At 34.8% G+C, this 18,024-nt stretch overlaps 1 protein-coding gene across 2 annotated transcripts in view; it reads right to left on the bottom strand.

The window, feature by feature from the left end:
- The window catches only part of LOC111047675 (follistatin-A), a 100,441-nt gene that overhangs the window by 38,924 nt on the left and 43,493 nt on the right, over positions 1–18,024 (bottom strand). For both annotated transcript variants that reach the window (XM_039421860.1, XM_039421861.1), the window contains exons 2-3: positions 10,224–10,463; positions 8,904–9,158 (exon numbers count right to left, since the gene is read on the bottom strand). In XM_039421860.1, coding sequence (XP_039277794.1) covers positions 8,904–9,158; positions 10,224–10,463 — 495 coding nt within the window. The remainder of the gene's footprint in view (positions 1–8,903; positions 9,159–10,223; positions 10,464–18,024) is intronic.

Raw genomic sequence — 18,024 nt, 5'->3', positions numbered from 1 at the left:
TGTGTAAACAACTAATGGCTGTTTGAGTTGTATCGACATTAATAATGATTATTATTATAGCAAAATTTGTTATAAACAACTATGCTACTATCATCAAAAGCTCACCGAGTTGAAAGCAGAGAAAAGTCGAGAGAAAATAATATGCTACTTCATGTTATCAATTGCATGCCTCATTGCTTGCAATTAATAGTCACACGACAGCTGATTTTTCACTAAGTTACCTTGAGATATTAATTGCAAGCATCATTGCATGCAATTTATAATCCACTCGCTCACTTCGCTCGGTCAATTAATATCATTCGAATATAATATATATGATAATCTACCCACTGGAATTTCTGAAAGCAACGGTAACTTGACGAACTGAGATTTCGACAAACTGAGACTCTTCCAAACAGCTGATTCTTGATCAAATGAAACCGTGATGAAGTGAGCATCACTCGGTTGGATGCAAGGTCTGATCTTTGGTTGGAAGTGCAACAAAGTGGAGATGCGAAACGGACAATAATAAAATGACAATGAAGAAAGGACCAGAAAAACTCGTTGCCGACTGAAGCTACTTAGCCTGCTAACCCGGGGACAGCTAACAACGACTTCCAGGAACCAATGCACCAGCTGGCACATGACTGAATGCAATTGCATTCAAAAAACAACTGCATGCTGCATTTTTGAATGAAGGTATGATGACTTGTCAGCGGACTTGCTTTCTGCATCCAATACCACGAATTTCTGGACGTCGCGCTGTTCAATAAACACTCCAAATTGTTGTGAAGCTATTTTTATGAGCCAAAATTGAACTGTTGAGGTACAGCGACACACAATTTTGGTCTCAGTTCCAGTTGAAGAAACTTCTATGTCAAGTATTACCGGAAATCAAATGCCAGCAAGTCGGTTCCCCAAATATAAGTATGTTGCTCTTAAAGTCATGTCTGCAATGTCAAGTATTGCAGAAAATTGAATGGTGATAGATTTGTTTCTTCAAACAACATTGAGCTATTCAAATCATGTCATGTCTGGTTTTGATCATTGATGAATCATCAGACTAAGTAGTGATGAATCATAGGCAAATCCTTAATCTAAAATAAATTGTTGGTTGCAGATACATTATTCTAATCCTGCAGTATCAAAATACTGCTGAAAATGACTTATGATCTATGCATTCTCAGTCATGATATTTCATATTTGAGAGGGCCTTGTGAAATATCAATATTCAAATATGGTATATTGAAATCAGTTGTACTAAAGTTAATTCTATCCACGGTATTTAGATGAAAATTTCTTCCTCTTATATACTTCTTATTACTTCTTCTATGTATGAAAATCTTCTTCTATATACCGTGATTCTATCAAAATAGTTATTACGTGAGATCACCGTGTAGGTAGATGTCTTTTTTGTGGTATTATCTTATTCTTTACAGGCAAACACTTTTCTGACCACATATTAGGTCTTATTCATGAGACAAAATAAGATAATTATAGAAAAATATAGAATCATAATGATTCCGAAATGAATCATCTGGTTGAAGGTATAAACGCATTCGAACTAATAGTAAGTTGCTTTACAGGACACAACTGAGAGTTAGTTAAAAGTCAGGAAAATTCATCATCATCGTCATGGATTAGGCTTTTCATTTTCAAGCCTGTTCCGGCGTCCATCTCTTCCTCGGTCTACCAATACTTCTTCTGCCTATTGGCTTGTGGAGTAGGGCATTCAATGGGAAACGGTCTTGAGACATTCTGAGGACATGATCTGAACACTTATTTCTATATGTTTTTATCAAACTCAACACTGGTTGGACATCACATTCTCTTCTTATATTTTCATTCCGAATCCGATCCTCTCTTGTGCATCCTTTGACTTGTCTAAGGAAACGCATCTCTGCTGACTGTATTCTTGATTCAAGCTAACGACTTCCAGGAACCAATGCACCAGCTGGCACATGACTGAATGCAATTGCATTCAAAAAAACAACTGCATGCTGCATTTTTGAATGAAGGTATGATGACTTGTCAGCGGACTTGCTTTCTGCATCCAATACCACGAATTTCTGGACGTCGCGTTGTTCAATAAACACTCCAAATTGTTGTGCAGCTATTTTTATGAGCCAAAATTGAACTGTTGAGGTACAGCGACACACAAATTTGGTCTGAGTTCCAGTTGAAGAAACTTCTATGTCAAGTATTACCGGAAATCAAATGCCAGCAAGTCGGTTCCCCAAATATAAGTATGTTGCCCTTAAAGTCATGTCTGCAATGTCAAGTATTGCAGAAAATTGAATGGTGACAGATTTTTTTCTTCAAACAACATTGAGCTATTCAAATCATGTCATGTCTGGTTTTGATCATTGATGAATCATCAGACTAAGTAGTGATGAATCATAGGCAAATCCTTAATCTAAAATAAATTTTTGGTTCCAGATACATTATTCTAATCCTGCAGTAACAAAATACTGCTGAAAATGACTTATGATCTATGCATTCTCAGTCATGATATTGCAATGATAATTCATATTTGAAAGGGCCTTGTAAAATATCAATATTCAAATATGGTATATTGAAATCAGTAGTACTAAAGATAATTCTATCCACGGTATTTAGATGAAAATTTCTTCCTCTTATATACTTCTTATTACTTCTTCTATGTATGAAAATCTTCTTCTATATACCGTGATTCTATCAAAATAGTTATTACGTGAAATCACCGTGTAGGTAGATGTCTTTTTTTGTGGTATTATCTTATTCTATTCAGGCAAACACTTTTCTGACCACATATTAGGGCTTATTTATAATTCAATTATAGGACAAAATAAGATAAGTATAGAAAAATATAGACTCAAAATTATTCCGAAACGAATCATCTGGTTGAAGGTATAAACGCATTCGAACTAATAGTAAGTTGCTTTACAGGACAAAACTGAGAGTTAGTTAAAATTCAGGAAAATTCATCATCATCATCATCGTCGTCATGGATAAGGCTTTTCAAGCCTGTTCCGGCGTCCATCTCTTCCTCGGTCTACCAATACTTCTTCTGCCTATTGGCTTGTGGAGTAGGGCATTCAATGGGAAACGGTCTTCATGCATTCTAAGGACATGATCTGACCACTTATTTCTATATGTTTTTATCAAACTCAACACTGGTTGGACATCACATTCTCTTCTTATATTTTCATTCCGAATCCGATCCTCTCTTGTGCATCCTTTGACTTGTCTAAGGAATCGCATCACTGCTGACTGTATTCTTGATTCAAGCTTCCTTGTCAGCACCCATGCCTCACTTCCGTAAGTCAAAGTGGGTATCGCCATGGCTCTATAAAATTTGATCAAGGTGTTCTTCCGGGCTCTACCTATAAGGGGATCGAGTGAATGCTCCGCATACCAGGTTGAATTTTGATATCTTTTTTTGGACAGTCGTAATCAGTCGTTCGAGGCGAGCGGACGTCGATATCACAGCAGAACTCAGATAACGAAATTTTCTTGTTCCATCATCCTAACCTTCAAGTTTAAAACTTTCATTTAAATTATTATTCATTAATTGTGATGGCGCAGTGTTATTATTGCAACAGTTCTCTGCCAGCATCAGGTGACGTCGTTACTTGTTTTGGGTGTAATAATAAATTTCATTTTGGGTGCAGTCTCAAAGAATCTACATATCGTCGTATGTCGGAGGACGAGCGAAAGAAATGGCGTTGTTTCCATGTGTGTAAAAACTCGAAAGGGGCAACAGGGATCGCATCTCCAGGTAATGAAACCCCTAGAGATAATATTAATGATCCGGAAATTCGTACAATACTCCATTCTTTGAACACTAAATTAGCAAGTATTGAAACTACTGTTAATTCTGTACAGGCGAGTCAGGTGTTCATCTCCTCTAAATATGATGAACTTCTCAATGAGATAAAAGTGCTACGTACCGAAAATAAAAGCTTGACTAGTGAGATTGCCAAACTGAACAAACAAATTAGCGCTAAGGATATTATCATTAACGATCTTAGTATGCAGATCAATGAACTCGAACAATACGGTAGAAAAAATAACTTGGAAATTCACTGTCTTGATGCAACTCATAGGTCTCCGCTCGAGGATTTGAAACACATAGCTGAGAAAATAGACTTGAACTTTAGAGAAAGTGATGTGAGTGCTACTCATAGACTACCTGTCCGAAAATCCACCGCAAATTCATCAGAAAATGCTCCTGTGTTGATTGTGCAGTTTGTTTCGAAATTGGTTCGTGCTGAATGGCTTACTAAAGGCCGTGCAGCAAAACTAACTAACAAAATTCTAGGAAACCCGTCAGATAAATCAATATTCTTTAATGAAAATCTCACAGCTTTTAATAAAAGATTGTTTGTGCAAACTAGGAATAAGGCAAGATCTCTTGGTTATAAGTTTGTATGGACCTCTCAGGGTAGAATTCTTGTAAGAAAGGAACCTCAGGCACAAGTAATTCGTATTAAATGCGAATCAGACCTTGACAAAATTATTTAAAGATATTTGTACTCGTAGTGCTTTGTAGTTACATAATTTGTTTTCTTATTCCTGTTATCTGCTATTTCAAATCTCTTTTTATATAATGTGTATTATCACCATATTCTCTGTAATGCATGAACTTACTATCCCAGGTAAACTCAAAATTATAATTACAATCCCATTTTAATTAGTCAACAACTACAATCATGATTGACAATGATTTTCAAATTGAGGAGATGGTTTTGCCATGCAAAACGTTTCCGACAATCGATAGCTGGCTTGCTGATAAGAGCGTCCCTTCCTTGTTAGCTCAACAGATTAGTTATCCGTTCAAAATATTTACCTTAATATTAGATCATTGCGACAGAATTTTGACGAACTTACTGTATCTATCTATAATGCGAATATCGATATTATTTTGTTATCAGAAATCAATATCGATCCTGACCTAAGTAGCCTTTTTCAAATAAATGGTTATAAAGCTGTATACAAGTGTGCTCCAAGCAGATTTTATCATGGCCTTGTTGCTTTTATAAAAAAAAATATTAATTTCAGGAAGTATCTGTCAATTTCAGTTCAGAAAATCTAGAATATATTATGCTGAATTTCAATGTTAATAACCTGACTCTTAATATAATAAGTTTGTATAGACCACACAGTTTTCATAAAGATAATTTCATTACTGATCTAGAGCAGTTAATTCTTGAGGTTGATAATACAGCTAATCTTATCATTATCGGTGATGCGAACCTAGATATTCTTAAATCCAATGATCAATTTGTACAGTTATATGAATCAATGCTTTTTTCTTATGGTTGCAAAAAAGGTATTTCTGCTGTCACTAGAGAAGAGCTCAGGCAAAGTTTGCTCACTCAAACTTGTATTGATCACTTATTCCTACGTCTAAATAGTAATTTTATTGCTCATACCGGAGTCATCAATGTAAAGATCTCCGATCATTATATCATTGGTTGCAAAATTCATTGCAACCCACAATCGAAACCCAATCATGACCAAAAATTATTCAAAACTATCATAGATAAGAAAAACGTATATCTTTATTAAAACAAAGTGAATGGAATAGTTGTCAATTACTTTCCTCTCCCATTTGGTATATGAAATGATTAAATTAATTTTGATAGTGCAACAAAACAATCTGAGAAAATTATTCGTATTAAAACCAATCATTCCAATGATTTTAAAAATAATTGGATGACATATGAACTATATAATAAGCTTAAAATAAGAGATATCTTATTCAGGCGTTCCAAAAGCAACCCTACGAATACTGTGTACAAAAATGATTATCAAGTTTATAGGAACAAACTCAATAAAGATATCACACTTGCTAAACGAACTTATATAATAAAAGCTTCAATGATTCAAAAAACAATATCAGGAAGAAATGGAAGTGTATAAATGGTATTTTAGGTCGATCATCTGACGTCTCAGATAATAGAATCCTTAAAGACTTCTCTCACAAATTCTCAAATCCAGACCAAATTTGCTCAGCCTTCGCGGATTCTTCATAACAAATATTAGAAATACTTCCCATTTATGTCCAATAATTCTTGATGACTCTGTTTCAATCCCACCTAATCACAACTTTTATCTAAGACAAGCTACTATTCAAGACATTAAACAAATAGTTCATGAAATGGATAAAAACAAATCTCCTGGATTTGATGGTATAGGAGTATTGGAATTGCAAATCCTTGAAGACTATCTTTGCACTCCTCTTTGCCGCATGATCAACCTATCTATTCTAAAAGGCATTTTCCCCGACTCCCTGAAAAATTCAATAGTTAAACCAATTCATAAATCTGGTGCACGTGATAACTTCAATAACTACAGACCAATCTCTAAATTGTCAGTACCAGAAAAAATTTTTGAAAAATATTTATTAACACAATTAAATAAATACATACTCCAGAACAATATTATATCTAATTATCAGTATGGATTCCAAAAAGGAAAATGCACTGAATCACTTCTAGTAAATTTTACACATAAAATAAATACTCTCCTGAATGACAGATATCATGTTCTTGCGCTATTCATAGATTATTCAAAAGCATTTGATACACTTAATCATAGGATACTTCTTGAAGAATTACTTAATATTGGAATTACTGGCAATGTATTGAAATTGTTTGAGAGCTATTTGAGTGATAGACACTTCATGGTTAACCTAGGGGGCAATCACAGTGGGTTATATAAATGTGACAATTTTGGAGTTCCGCAGGGAAGCATTTTAGGTCCCATTTTGTACAATATTTATGTGAATTCAATTTCCAAAGTAATCAGACATGGAGAAGTATTGATGTATGCTGACGATACTGCTCTGATTGTTGGACATAAGAATTTAAAAGTGGCTGAACAATTAATACAGTTTGATTACAACAGAATTCTGAAATGGTCCCATGACAGAAATCTTATAATCAACAGGAAAAAAACTGTACTAATGCACTTTAAATCTCCACATCTAAGATGCAACGTAAATCCAACTGTATTAAGCCACGACTGTCATTGCCTTCATGCGAATGTTTCTCAGATCTGCACTTGTCCGCCTCTTACTTTAGTAAATAGTACCCGTTACCTTGGCATTATAATCGATAGCAGCCTGAGATGGTGTCCTCACATAGACTACATTTCAAAAAACTTCAAGCGCTTAACGCAAAAGTATTTTATTTGCATAAAAATATCACCCCTGATTGCCTATATCTAATTTATAAGTCCTTGATGGAACCAATAATTAGATATGGCATTGAATCATGGGGAAGTGCAGCCGATTATCTTTTATCTAGAGTTGAACGAATACAATCAAGAACATTAAAATGTATAACTACCAGAATTCCGTATGTTAATAATATTGATGTTAATAATGTTAATAATATTGATCCATACAACCCACGTAGCTTACAAAATTCTATCATACCTTATCGCCCAAACATTTCTACCTTTTCAAAATTGTAATACTCCACAAAGAAAATTTATACTATAGACTCCTTGCTCCTCCCTCACCCTACAATTTAAGATCTCCATCAATATATGTAGTACCCAGATTCAATAATATTTATGGTAGAAGATCCCTACATCATGTAATTCCCTACTTATTTAACAGACTACCTCCAAATATTCGTGATTACTCTAAGAAGGATGTAATGTTGTATCTCAATAATAACAGCACAATCAATTATAAAACTAATAATATTACAAACGTACACATAATTTTAAGAAACGTCAATTTAAAAAAATGACAGCTATATGCTTACATTATTAGAATTTTTCAATTTTTGCTGGCAGAAGTTTTGAAATTTTCCTTTTATTGTCACTGCCGCCTGCCTCAACGATAAAAATGTACTATTACTTGTGTAAAATTTTTTTCCCTTTTCCTTATTATTTCATTCCTCTCTAATAAATTTTCATTTTTCCCTTTTTTTAATTAATTCTGTATCAAAATCTGATGTATATTTCTTATTTTATTTTTTCATTTTGTTTTCTTTCAATTTTTACTTAAAATCTTTGAAGTGTAATATTTATTTTGTCTAAGTTTATTTATCTTTTGTAACTCATTTTTTTCCTGTAACTGGGCACCCGCCGAAAAACCTTTGGGTTTGGCAGGACCCTCAACTGTTTGTATGGTGAATAAAAATTTTGATTTGAAAAAAATTTTGATTTGATTTGATTTGATTTGATTTGATTTGACATCCTGGTCGTAATCATATGTGATGTCGCATCCTAAATATTTGAAATTTGAAATCTGCTCCAGAATTCAGGAAAATTCAAATCGTCAAATTCAATCTCCAATTCAACTAATTCAAAAAGTCAAATTGAATCTTTAATTTAATTGATTCAATAAACCAAATGTTTAAGAGCAGAGTTCTCTTTGAACGGCACATTTCTATAGCATGGCATGATAAAATTGAATCAAAATAATATATGGTTTACCATCCCAGTAACAAAACCAACATACTATACTTTTGAATTGTGAAAATATTAAGGCATTTATAGTGTATTCTAGATTCTAGATTCGTATTTCATTCTATTCCTTGCAAAATATGAATTACAATAAAATATTAATGCAACGATTACAGGGCGTTAGGCAGGGATCATAACCTGTTCAGCACTGTGAGAATCGCTCCCCTACCGCTTTTCTGTGTCTTATGATATGTGATCGGATGTTGGAAAAAATGACCTTCGTATTGTATACATTTCCGGAATTTGGTCAAACATACTTTCTGAATTTAGTCGATTAAATTTTCCAAAGTAAGGCTCTATCTAGAGACTTTTCCAAGCTAATGGTTCGATTATTTTAATTGAAATAGTTAATTTTATGTGAATAATAATAGTTTATTTTTGTGAGTGAGTGATACCAGAAATTATAATATTACTAGTACTAGTATTAGTATTGTTTTCTGTATGGTGATACTGACTTTGGCAGAGCCCGTAGTAGGCGACCTGTAGACTAGTGGAATGGCGTCTGCATGCCCGCTTGCGCAGACGGCAGACGGTGCGATACGATCGGCCGTCCGTGCCGCAAACGGGCCCCCGCGAAGCACGCCCCCCCAAGCCCTTGGCCTTGTCCTTTTGCCTCTCCGCCCTGCAGTTGGGCGCGCACACACAACGCGGTTGGCCCTTCCTGATTGCGCACCGTTTGCCCTCTCCGCACTTCACGCCGGCACAGCTTTCTACAACACAAAAACATCACTTTTTACCATTGTCTCACCATGGAGAAATATGAATTTATGAAAAGAATGTTGCCAATACCTGCTACTCCCTTTGCAAGGGTGACTATTTGAGTCTACTCCTCTGAGTGGAAGGGAGAAATATGAGTTGAAGGGAGAAAACGCTTCCCGGTAATTCGGAGTCCACCATAAACTATAATTCTACTCATTTCTCATTATCATCCGCCTAGTGTTACCCACGCACAAGCCTATAGCTTATGTGGGCATCACTCTCAGCAAGAGTAACCTCAATACCAATATCACGGAAAATTGAGTTGGTTGGTGTATTTTTTGGCTTCAAATTTTCTGAAATAGCTAAATCTTTCCCAAGTTTCCAGCGATCATTAAGTTCAATATTGGATTCTGATTAAATGTTTCACCCTTTCAAATTCAAATTTTCTAGTTTCTTTTTCGAGTTGACAGTTTTTGGGCAGGAAAGTGGACTTGAAAATTCATGACAGTCTAATGTAACCTATATCTTTTGGAAATGTTACTGTTTATACAATTAGGAGAAGAAGAGCTTCGGGCTGAGCCTGTTGTTCTTCCAGTCATTGCTATATAACTTAAAATTGTATTTAAAAAAGAATAAATGAATATTTCTTCAAAAACACTTCTACGTTGAGAATCTGGTTCGTTGGCAAAACCTGCCACATCCTCAGAGTATTGAGTCATTCGATAAACTATTGTTAATTTGACTAAATTCAGTTGAATGAAAACGACTTGCTATTGTCAAAGCCACTGGTTTATAACAATTTGATATATACTCGTTTCTATTATTGCACCATTAAGGCTAAGCCACATGAAGGTCTCCGATTGACTGATTATCAGCTGATTGGAGAGTTTCCTGTCCGGCGCCAGTGCAAGAACGCCTGAAAAAATGCTTCATGTGGCTTGGTTTTAATTGTGATATCCTCGTACTCTTGGATTATTTAGTGTGAATGAAGTACCACTGAAGAAAGTAGCACTATATATTAATAATAGTATTGAATTAAATTACCAAGTACCACTAGTGTAAATAAAGTAACATACCCTTGCAAGGCGAACAGGGTACTCCGCCCCCGAGCATTCGCCAGAAGAAGAGTGTGCCCGAGTCGAGGTCCTCCTCACTGAAGGCAGCCAAACTGTTGCCGCCTCCACTGCCCACTGCCCCCACTGCCACCCCCGCCCCCGCACCCGCTCCCACCCCACAGCACTCGTCACGGCTCACCTTCTCCGCCAGCAGCTCTGTGCATCTACCGTTACGCACCATCGCTGACCAACAGATGCCCCCTGTCAACAACAAAACAATCCCTGTCAATCAATCATCAAGCAATCAAACTGAAAAAATCGAATCAAATGACTTTTTAAATTTATGAACAGAGATGTTGTGGAATTTGGATAGTGACCACCCATAGTTATGATGATTTGTAGTGATTGTTGACGAAATTTATTTTGTTCCCCAGCTTAACTAGTCTAGGATTCAACTTATGTTTATAATCTGCAAAATTTTATCATAGTGTAAAGTGTAATAGCTAATTGTATGATGTCGAAGTAAGAGGAATTAAGGTGGAATAAAAAAAAATGTTATCAGTTCCACATAATTTATTTGTGCCAAACTGAAGTTTAAATTTACTTCAGCATCATCATCAGTGATTACCCAACCAAAAAAGATCGATGATGCCTCATGTGCATTGACATTTTTGTTTGGCTCAAATTAATTATGTGGAATTGACAACATTTCTTTTATTTCACCTCAAATCACTTTTATTTCGACATCTTACAATAGTTGTAACAATTACACTTGACATTATGATACAATCTTGCAGATTACAAAACATAATTGAATCATAGATTAGTTAAGTTCAAAAACAAAATATAAATTTTGTTAACAATCGGATAAAATCATCATCACTAACATCAAACTAATTTCATAGCTACTAGATCTCGCAATTCCCACAACATTTGGACTGACAAAGTTTTTTTGAAATAAGAAAGAGAAACAGTTTCGGGACACCTTTAGGAAATTTGGATTTTTCAAAATAAATTTCGGTAACTCGAGAGAAAAACACTTTTGGGAAGGAACCTTTTTTCTGGTCTCCTTATTCCAGTTAAATTCGGGGGATAAGTACATCAAGGTTCACTTTATTTCTTCTCTACCAATCATTTTGTATCAGTCATCTTGTACCACTTCGAGAATAGTAAGTATGTTATGCATGCAATGAATATCTGCGAATTTTTGCTTTGAGTTGCACGTAATTGATAACAGGAAAATCTAGCTGTGTGATTAGTGTTTAAGAGTCAAATCATCGCCGTTATTCTGAAATTCGAGCTATAAGTTGGGGTGAAAGGTGGAACCCTACTCTTTCTGTTTCCAACATGATAAATATTATACATCTAGTTATATTGAGACAATGGATTAAAGTGTAAGGCAATATTTTCATGAGGAATTGTTTACTTTAATCACTTTCTTTACTCAATCACCATTCATTTAAAGAGAGATCATCAATTCGATCATGAGCATGTTATCATGATATAGCAAAAGGATGTTTTAATGTCTCTATTTCATTTATATCTTTCTTCAACGTTTGTTACAAAACTTCGTGTTGAAGGATTGTAGATTGGTTGATGAGCATTATTAAAACAGCAGGTCACAGTGTATTGATGTAGAACAGTGGATGAACAAGAAAATTCACAAGGAAATTCCTAAGCCAGATTTGAAAAATGTTCAGGTGGGCCACAATTTGATGATTCAATTGGAATCATTAATATTAGTATAGCTCAACAGCTTCATACTCAACGGCAATCAACTATTACAAGTTCAACAATCTTCCATGGATAATAGCCTGTCCAGAATGCATGCATCATATACATGATAATATATTGAAACCGAAATATAGTACTATATTATTAAATTGTTATAGGACAAACTGTAATGAATAGATAGACTGTGGAATATATAATTTGTTAGTTTTCCTAGAATCTTCAATAGTCGGACGATTTTGTGAGAATCGCGTCAGAGAATTATGATTTGAATGATGGCAATTCTTTGGAAATGCCTTGTGATTCATTTTCAACTCTCTCTTCCACAAAACTCACCTTTTCTCTTAACCCGAACTAGTTCACTTCCAAAAAATTGTGTTTTCCCTAATTTCATAAATACGAAGTATTTTTTCTCTTATTCTTGCTAAGAGTCTCTGTCCCTCTCGATTTCAATTCATCTAGTGCCTATTTTGATACTTATGTGAGAAATGTCATGTTTAATCAGGTTTCAAATGTAAAAGGTTGGGTGGCAACCACCATTGTTTGTACTGTAGTATGTAATAATTTCGTGCCAACAACTGATGGGTGACCTAAAATGTTTGTCAAATTTATAGTAATTGACCGAGCGAAGTGAGGTCTAAGATTCAAGTCGACGGTTTGGCATTTCTCTTAATGTTTAAATGTGTATATGTTGCGCATTTACGGCGAAATGCGGTAATAGATTTTCATGAAATTTGACAGGTATGTTCCTTATAAAATTGCGCGTCGACGTATATACAAGGTTTTTGGAAATTTTGCATTTCAAGGATAATATAAAAGGAAAAAAGGAGCCTCCTTCATAAGCCAATATTAGAGTAAAAATCAGACTATAGAATTATTCATCATAAATCAGCTGACAAGTGATTACACAGATGTGTGGAGAAGCTAGTCTATTGCTGTATTTCCATAAGGTCAATAGTTTCAATCAGGTACTTGTGGATGAGAATACTGTTCACAGAACTAGTAGTATATAAATTGTTTCATTGATTCATTCCTCAAAAATTACACTAGTAGTTCTGTGAACAGTAGACCTCACGCAGTATTCTCATCCACAAGTACCTGATTGAAACTATAGACCTTATGGAAATACAGCAATAGACTGGCTTCTCCACACATCACTGTGTAATCACTTGTCAGCTGATTTATGATGATTAATTCTATAGTCTGATTTTTACTCTAATATTGGCGTATGAAGGAGGCTCCTTCTTTCTTTTATATTATCCTTGAAATGCAAAATATCCAATAACCTTGTATATACGTCGACGCGCAATTAGAAAAGGAACATACCTGTCAAATTTCATGAAAATCTATTACCGCGTTTCGCCGTAAATGCGCAACATATAAACATTTAAACATTCAAACATTTAAACATTTAAACATTAAGAGAAATGCCAAACCGTCGACTTGAATCTTAGTCAAATCTTAATCTTCGACGAGACTTCGCTCGGTCAATGATGAACTCAGTAAAAAGATATTCAATGTTTTCTGATACAATTTTTCAGGTTTTCAATTTTTTCGTACTTTCTACATGTCAAATCATATTCAAATCAGTCGACTTGAATCTTAGACCTCACTTCGTTCGGTCAAAAATGTATCAATAAACTATACAATATACACTAAAATGATCAAATCAATGTACAAATTCAAATATTAGGAACTACTTCACTAAAAGATCAAGCACGAGCATTATGGGTTGTAATCTCCAGTTTTTGTTTTCTGATGTATTTGTACTTTGTCTTCGATGGCTTAGTAAAGAGTGTCGCGTAAATCCGTTAACGAGCAGGCTCGCATACGTAACAGCTAATAAATGGGTGACCAGCTGGGCGATGTGCTCTTAAATGCGCTTACAAAGTTTGCAGAGCTGCGATACGATCGCTCGTTCCAGCAGACATTTATCGACGCGTTATTTCGAGAACAACTAATCGACTAATCGTATTTAGTGGCTAGTCAACTCCAACAAAATCGTTTGGATAGGGACTCTGGCCCTACCCATGATTCCAATTAAGTTTATACATTGAGTTGTCGATCACATGCAAACTATGTCTGCACGATCATTTCCACGTGGAAACACAGACAGGTCTAGCTGTCACCTTCTGCATATCCGAACGTTTTTCCTCATCATTTATGCCAAGTAAAGACACCCCTATACGCCAGACAAACAAAACAGTTCCTATGAGTCTGCATTACTTGATGAGTGCTCACACAATGTCTGTTCGGGGAACTCTGATGATGTCCACTGAAGCTTACGAGGAAAAAAGGTGTGTAAATGTGAGGCGGAAAGCCTGAGGCTGACAGTACTAGACGAGGAAAGTAGCCAATTTATTATGAAGGATGTTATTGGTGAATCATATAGAGGGTGGAGCTCATAAGTAATCGAATACACAAAATGGACTATGTATAATATAGTGAATACCACTTCTCAATCATAATATAATACATTTTCTATAGAATACAATATTATTTGGATAGAAATTGTGCATTGATATTTATTTATTTATTTAATAGTTCAGAATTACACAACTTACAGGAGAGAACCACAGGCCGACGCCCAAAACGGTTCCAATTCTAATTTATACAACAGTCCAAATGTAGCTAGGTTAAGTGTCACTTCAACATTCTTCAATTACACACTCAATTTACACACAAAAATCATTTTCAAATTAAAAAATACTTCTAAATTGAATTAAATCAATTACAAATATTCAGAAAACTCCAAACTTTGAAAAAACTATAAAATTTTGAGATCGATATTGGTGGGATCTACTTTGAGAAGGGGTCAAATAAATAGGAGGCAATTGTGTTAGAAATATATATTTCTTGATATTATATTCTTTTCCAGGTTTCACATGTTTAGTTAATGAAACCTATCAATCTGTCAACTTTGGTTATCGAACTTTCGATGTACGTTCTACTTCTAAAGACCACTACTGCGTCGTAGCACAGATCTAACCGACAAGTCTAAAGTCTATGGTAGTAGGCTGTAGTAGGCTATTGAATTTATTGAACATTTTATCCAGAGAATCGTACCAACGATGTGAAGCATATTGATAACTAAAATACTTGATTTAAGAATTTTTTATTGAGTTTGAAACACACAAGATCCAAATAATTTTCATTAGGGAGGATTACTTAATATGTTTGAATTGACATGGCATATTATTGTGTTATAGAAAATATATCGGTGGATTGCGAGAAAAGTTGTTCATGGTCATATATATTATGTCTCATCGACCCCTACTCCTATTTTGTCTGAGAAAGTAAGAAATAGTTTATTCATGGTTCGTAAGCTTTGATATAGCAATATTGCAATTCGCGGAATGAAGTGAAACATCCAAGTAGATGGATATTTCATTTCTGAGAGTTCTTCATTATAGTTTCATTTGATACAGACAAATATTCCAAAAGTGGAGGAAGAGGAGCAGACGGGAAGAATAACAAAACAGTAGAAGCGAGACTTTGAGGAGGAAGAAGCCGTCTGAACAGTTGGAGTGAGTAACGACCAACTAATTTCCGTTTTCGTTTGAAATTTTCGCCCAGTCCCAAACGTCTGGAGGTCAGACGGGAATTTCAATTTCAATCTGTGAAAACTAACTTTCACTCTCTGGAAAGTTTCATAGTCTGGCCAGACAGAAGCTTTCCCTTACCCTTCCCGTCTGCAGCGATTGGTAGTAGGTAGCGAATACCCCAAGCGTAAAATATCTTGAAGCTGACTCCTTTCTGTCTCGCCCTTATGAAATAATTTTATTATTTCCAATTCCGTAGTACTAGTTGTAGGAGGGTGAATACGGTCTGAGCCCTCCTTCGAGAACTGAAACTTATAAGTAGTTTATTTCAAGTACTTGAACTATAATTGAGTTTCGCTTTCAGTGCCGAGCTTAGGGTTACTACTGTATCTATCGTACTCAACTATCACTGAGATACTTGGAAATTTCTTCACACTTTCCAAGATCTTTTTAAATATAGTTATAAACTTGCTCGTCGTCCCATTCACCCCTAAAAGTAGAAAACGACTACGTGTCCAGATGGAAACTCAATTCGTACCCGAAAGAAAATTGGAAAAGTTTGAGCTCCTTCCCATTTTACTTCTATCGACAAACCGAAAAAATTACGTTAAAACTGGTTGGGTTTTTGCAGACTTGAATTTCACGCTTGGAAAGGGAGAGGAAACTACCGTAATTAGAAATATATCACTACGCTACTCCAAGAAATATCATTCTCTCAACTCAATGTAAACCAAACTCCATTCAAATTGTATTTCTTTAGTTTACTAAGCTTACGTGATCTATATTTTGTGTGCATCCAAGCTAGATAAAAAATAAATATTCATTGAATATGATAACCCATAGTGTTTCAAAAAATATAGAATTCATAATTTTTAATCTTTTCTAAGACATTGATATTTCCAATTCTCGACATTTCGGCTTGTCGTGAATTCAGATGCGCGCAACGTGACTGATGTAAGTCTGCTAGATGAGTTAACAATATCCTATTATATTAAGCGAGCAATTTCTGTATAGTCTATATGTATATGGATATGTGGCTATCTGGTTATGTGGTTATATGGATATAAGGGTATATATTTATGCTCAACGGATCTCGAAAACAGCTCTAACGATTTTCACGAAATTCGGAACATAGTAGGTTTATGATATGAAAATTCGATTGCACTAGGTCTCATCCTTGGGAAAACTCGCTGAACGACATTGAAAGGATAATTCATCCTAGGCTGAAACAGCTGTGGATAGTGAAAAAGTGAGTTAGCGAGTGAGTATGTGAAAAATAAAAATATCGCATCCCCGAAATTCACAAGATGACGTTTAGCCAGCTGTGAAATATAAACACGATCATTTTAGAGAATTGTGTTCTGTTTATCAATAAATAAAAATAACGATCGAAGCTCGGTAACCCGATATTATATTACAACCATATTCATTTATTTATTCAATAAAAAACAAAATTCATTAAAATGTTTATTGTTATACATTTTATATATTATTATAATTATTATATTATCATGGTTTGACGTGCTAGCTTTGTCTCAATGTTTAGTACTGACAAGTACTAAATTAGTATTAGTATTAGTATTAGGATTAGTATTAGTACTGACAAGTTACCTGTCAAATGGGATTATTCCCAAAATTGATGTAATGTAATGATTATTAATAAATAAATAATATATGATCATAATCATAATATACACTCAATTAGTAGACTCACTTCACGTCGCGTCGCGTCTCAATGTGCGACAAGCCTTACAAGTATCAGAAAATGATTTTAAGCTTGAATTTAGCAATAATTTCACCCTGTTATCTCAAAAACTGCAAGTAATCTAGGTTCTGTTTGGAGGTTTTAGTTTTCCAAAATCTGCAAATCCGCAGACTCAAGTCTGTTAACAGAGTAAACACAGGAATGCATTGTCAATATATCTGGTCAGTGGAAGAATAGATGATGCACTCTTTGCACTATCGGTTTGTGTTTCGGCGCAGTTTACTTTAGAGACGTGTATTACCTGAAATTTACCTTTGACAATCAAACACATGCACATGCAACTCAGCAAAAATGAAACATGAATTCTCCGTTTACGTTTCGTTGTTCTATTAGAATCTTCACTATAGGTACCTAGTTTAACAGTAGATAGATGTTCTCCCAGGAAAAATACGTGCAGTTATATTCCCAAAAAATATAGTCTTATCTAATATAATATGACCACATATCTATCATGCATATAAATAATACGAAATGATTTTTGAAAAATAGAATTTTTTTGATATTATTTTCAATATCGGGGCACCGAGCTTCACTCGTTATCCTGTTATATTAAGCGAGCAATTTCTGTATTTATATATCTGGTTATTTTTATATATGGTTATTTATGATCTCGAAAACGGCTCTAACGATTTTCACGAAATTTGGAACATAGTAGGTTTATGATATTAAGATTCGATTGCACTAGGTCTCATCCTTGGAAAAACTCATTGAACGACATTAAAAGGATAATTCATCCTTGGCTGAAACAGCTGTGGATATTAAAAAAGTGAGTGAGCGAGTGAGT

The sequence above is a fragment of the Nilaparvata lugens genome, chromosome 2 (assembly GCF_014356525.2).
Source record: "Nilaparvata lugens isolate BPH chromosome 2, ASM1435652v1, whole genome shotgun sequence".
Lineage (NCBI taxonomy): Eukaryota > Metazoa > Arthropoda > Insecta > Hemiptera > Delphacidae > Nilaparvata > Nilaparvata lugens.
This window is presented reverse-complemented; position numbering and strand designations above follow the sequence as displayed.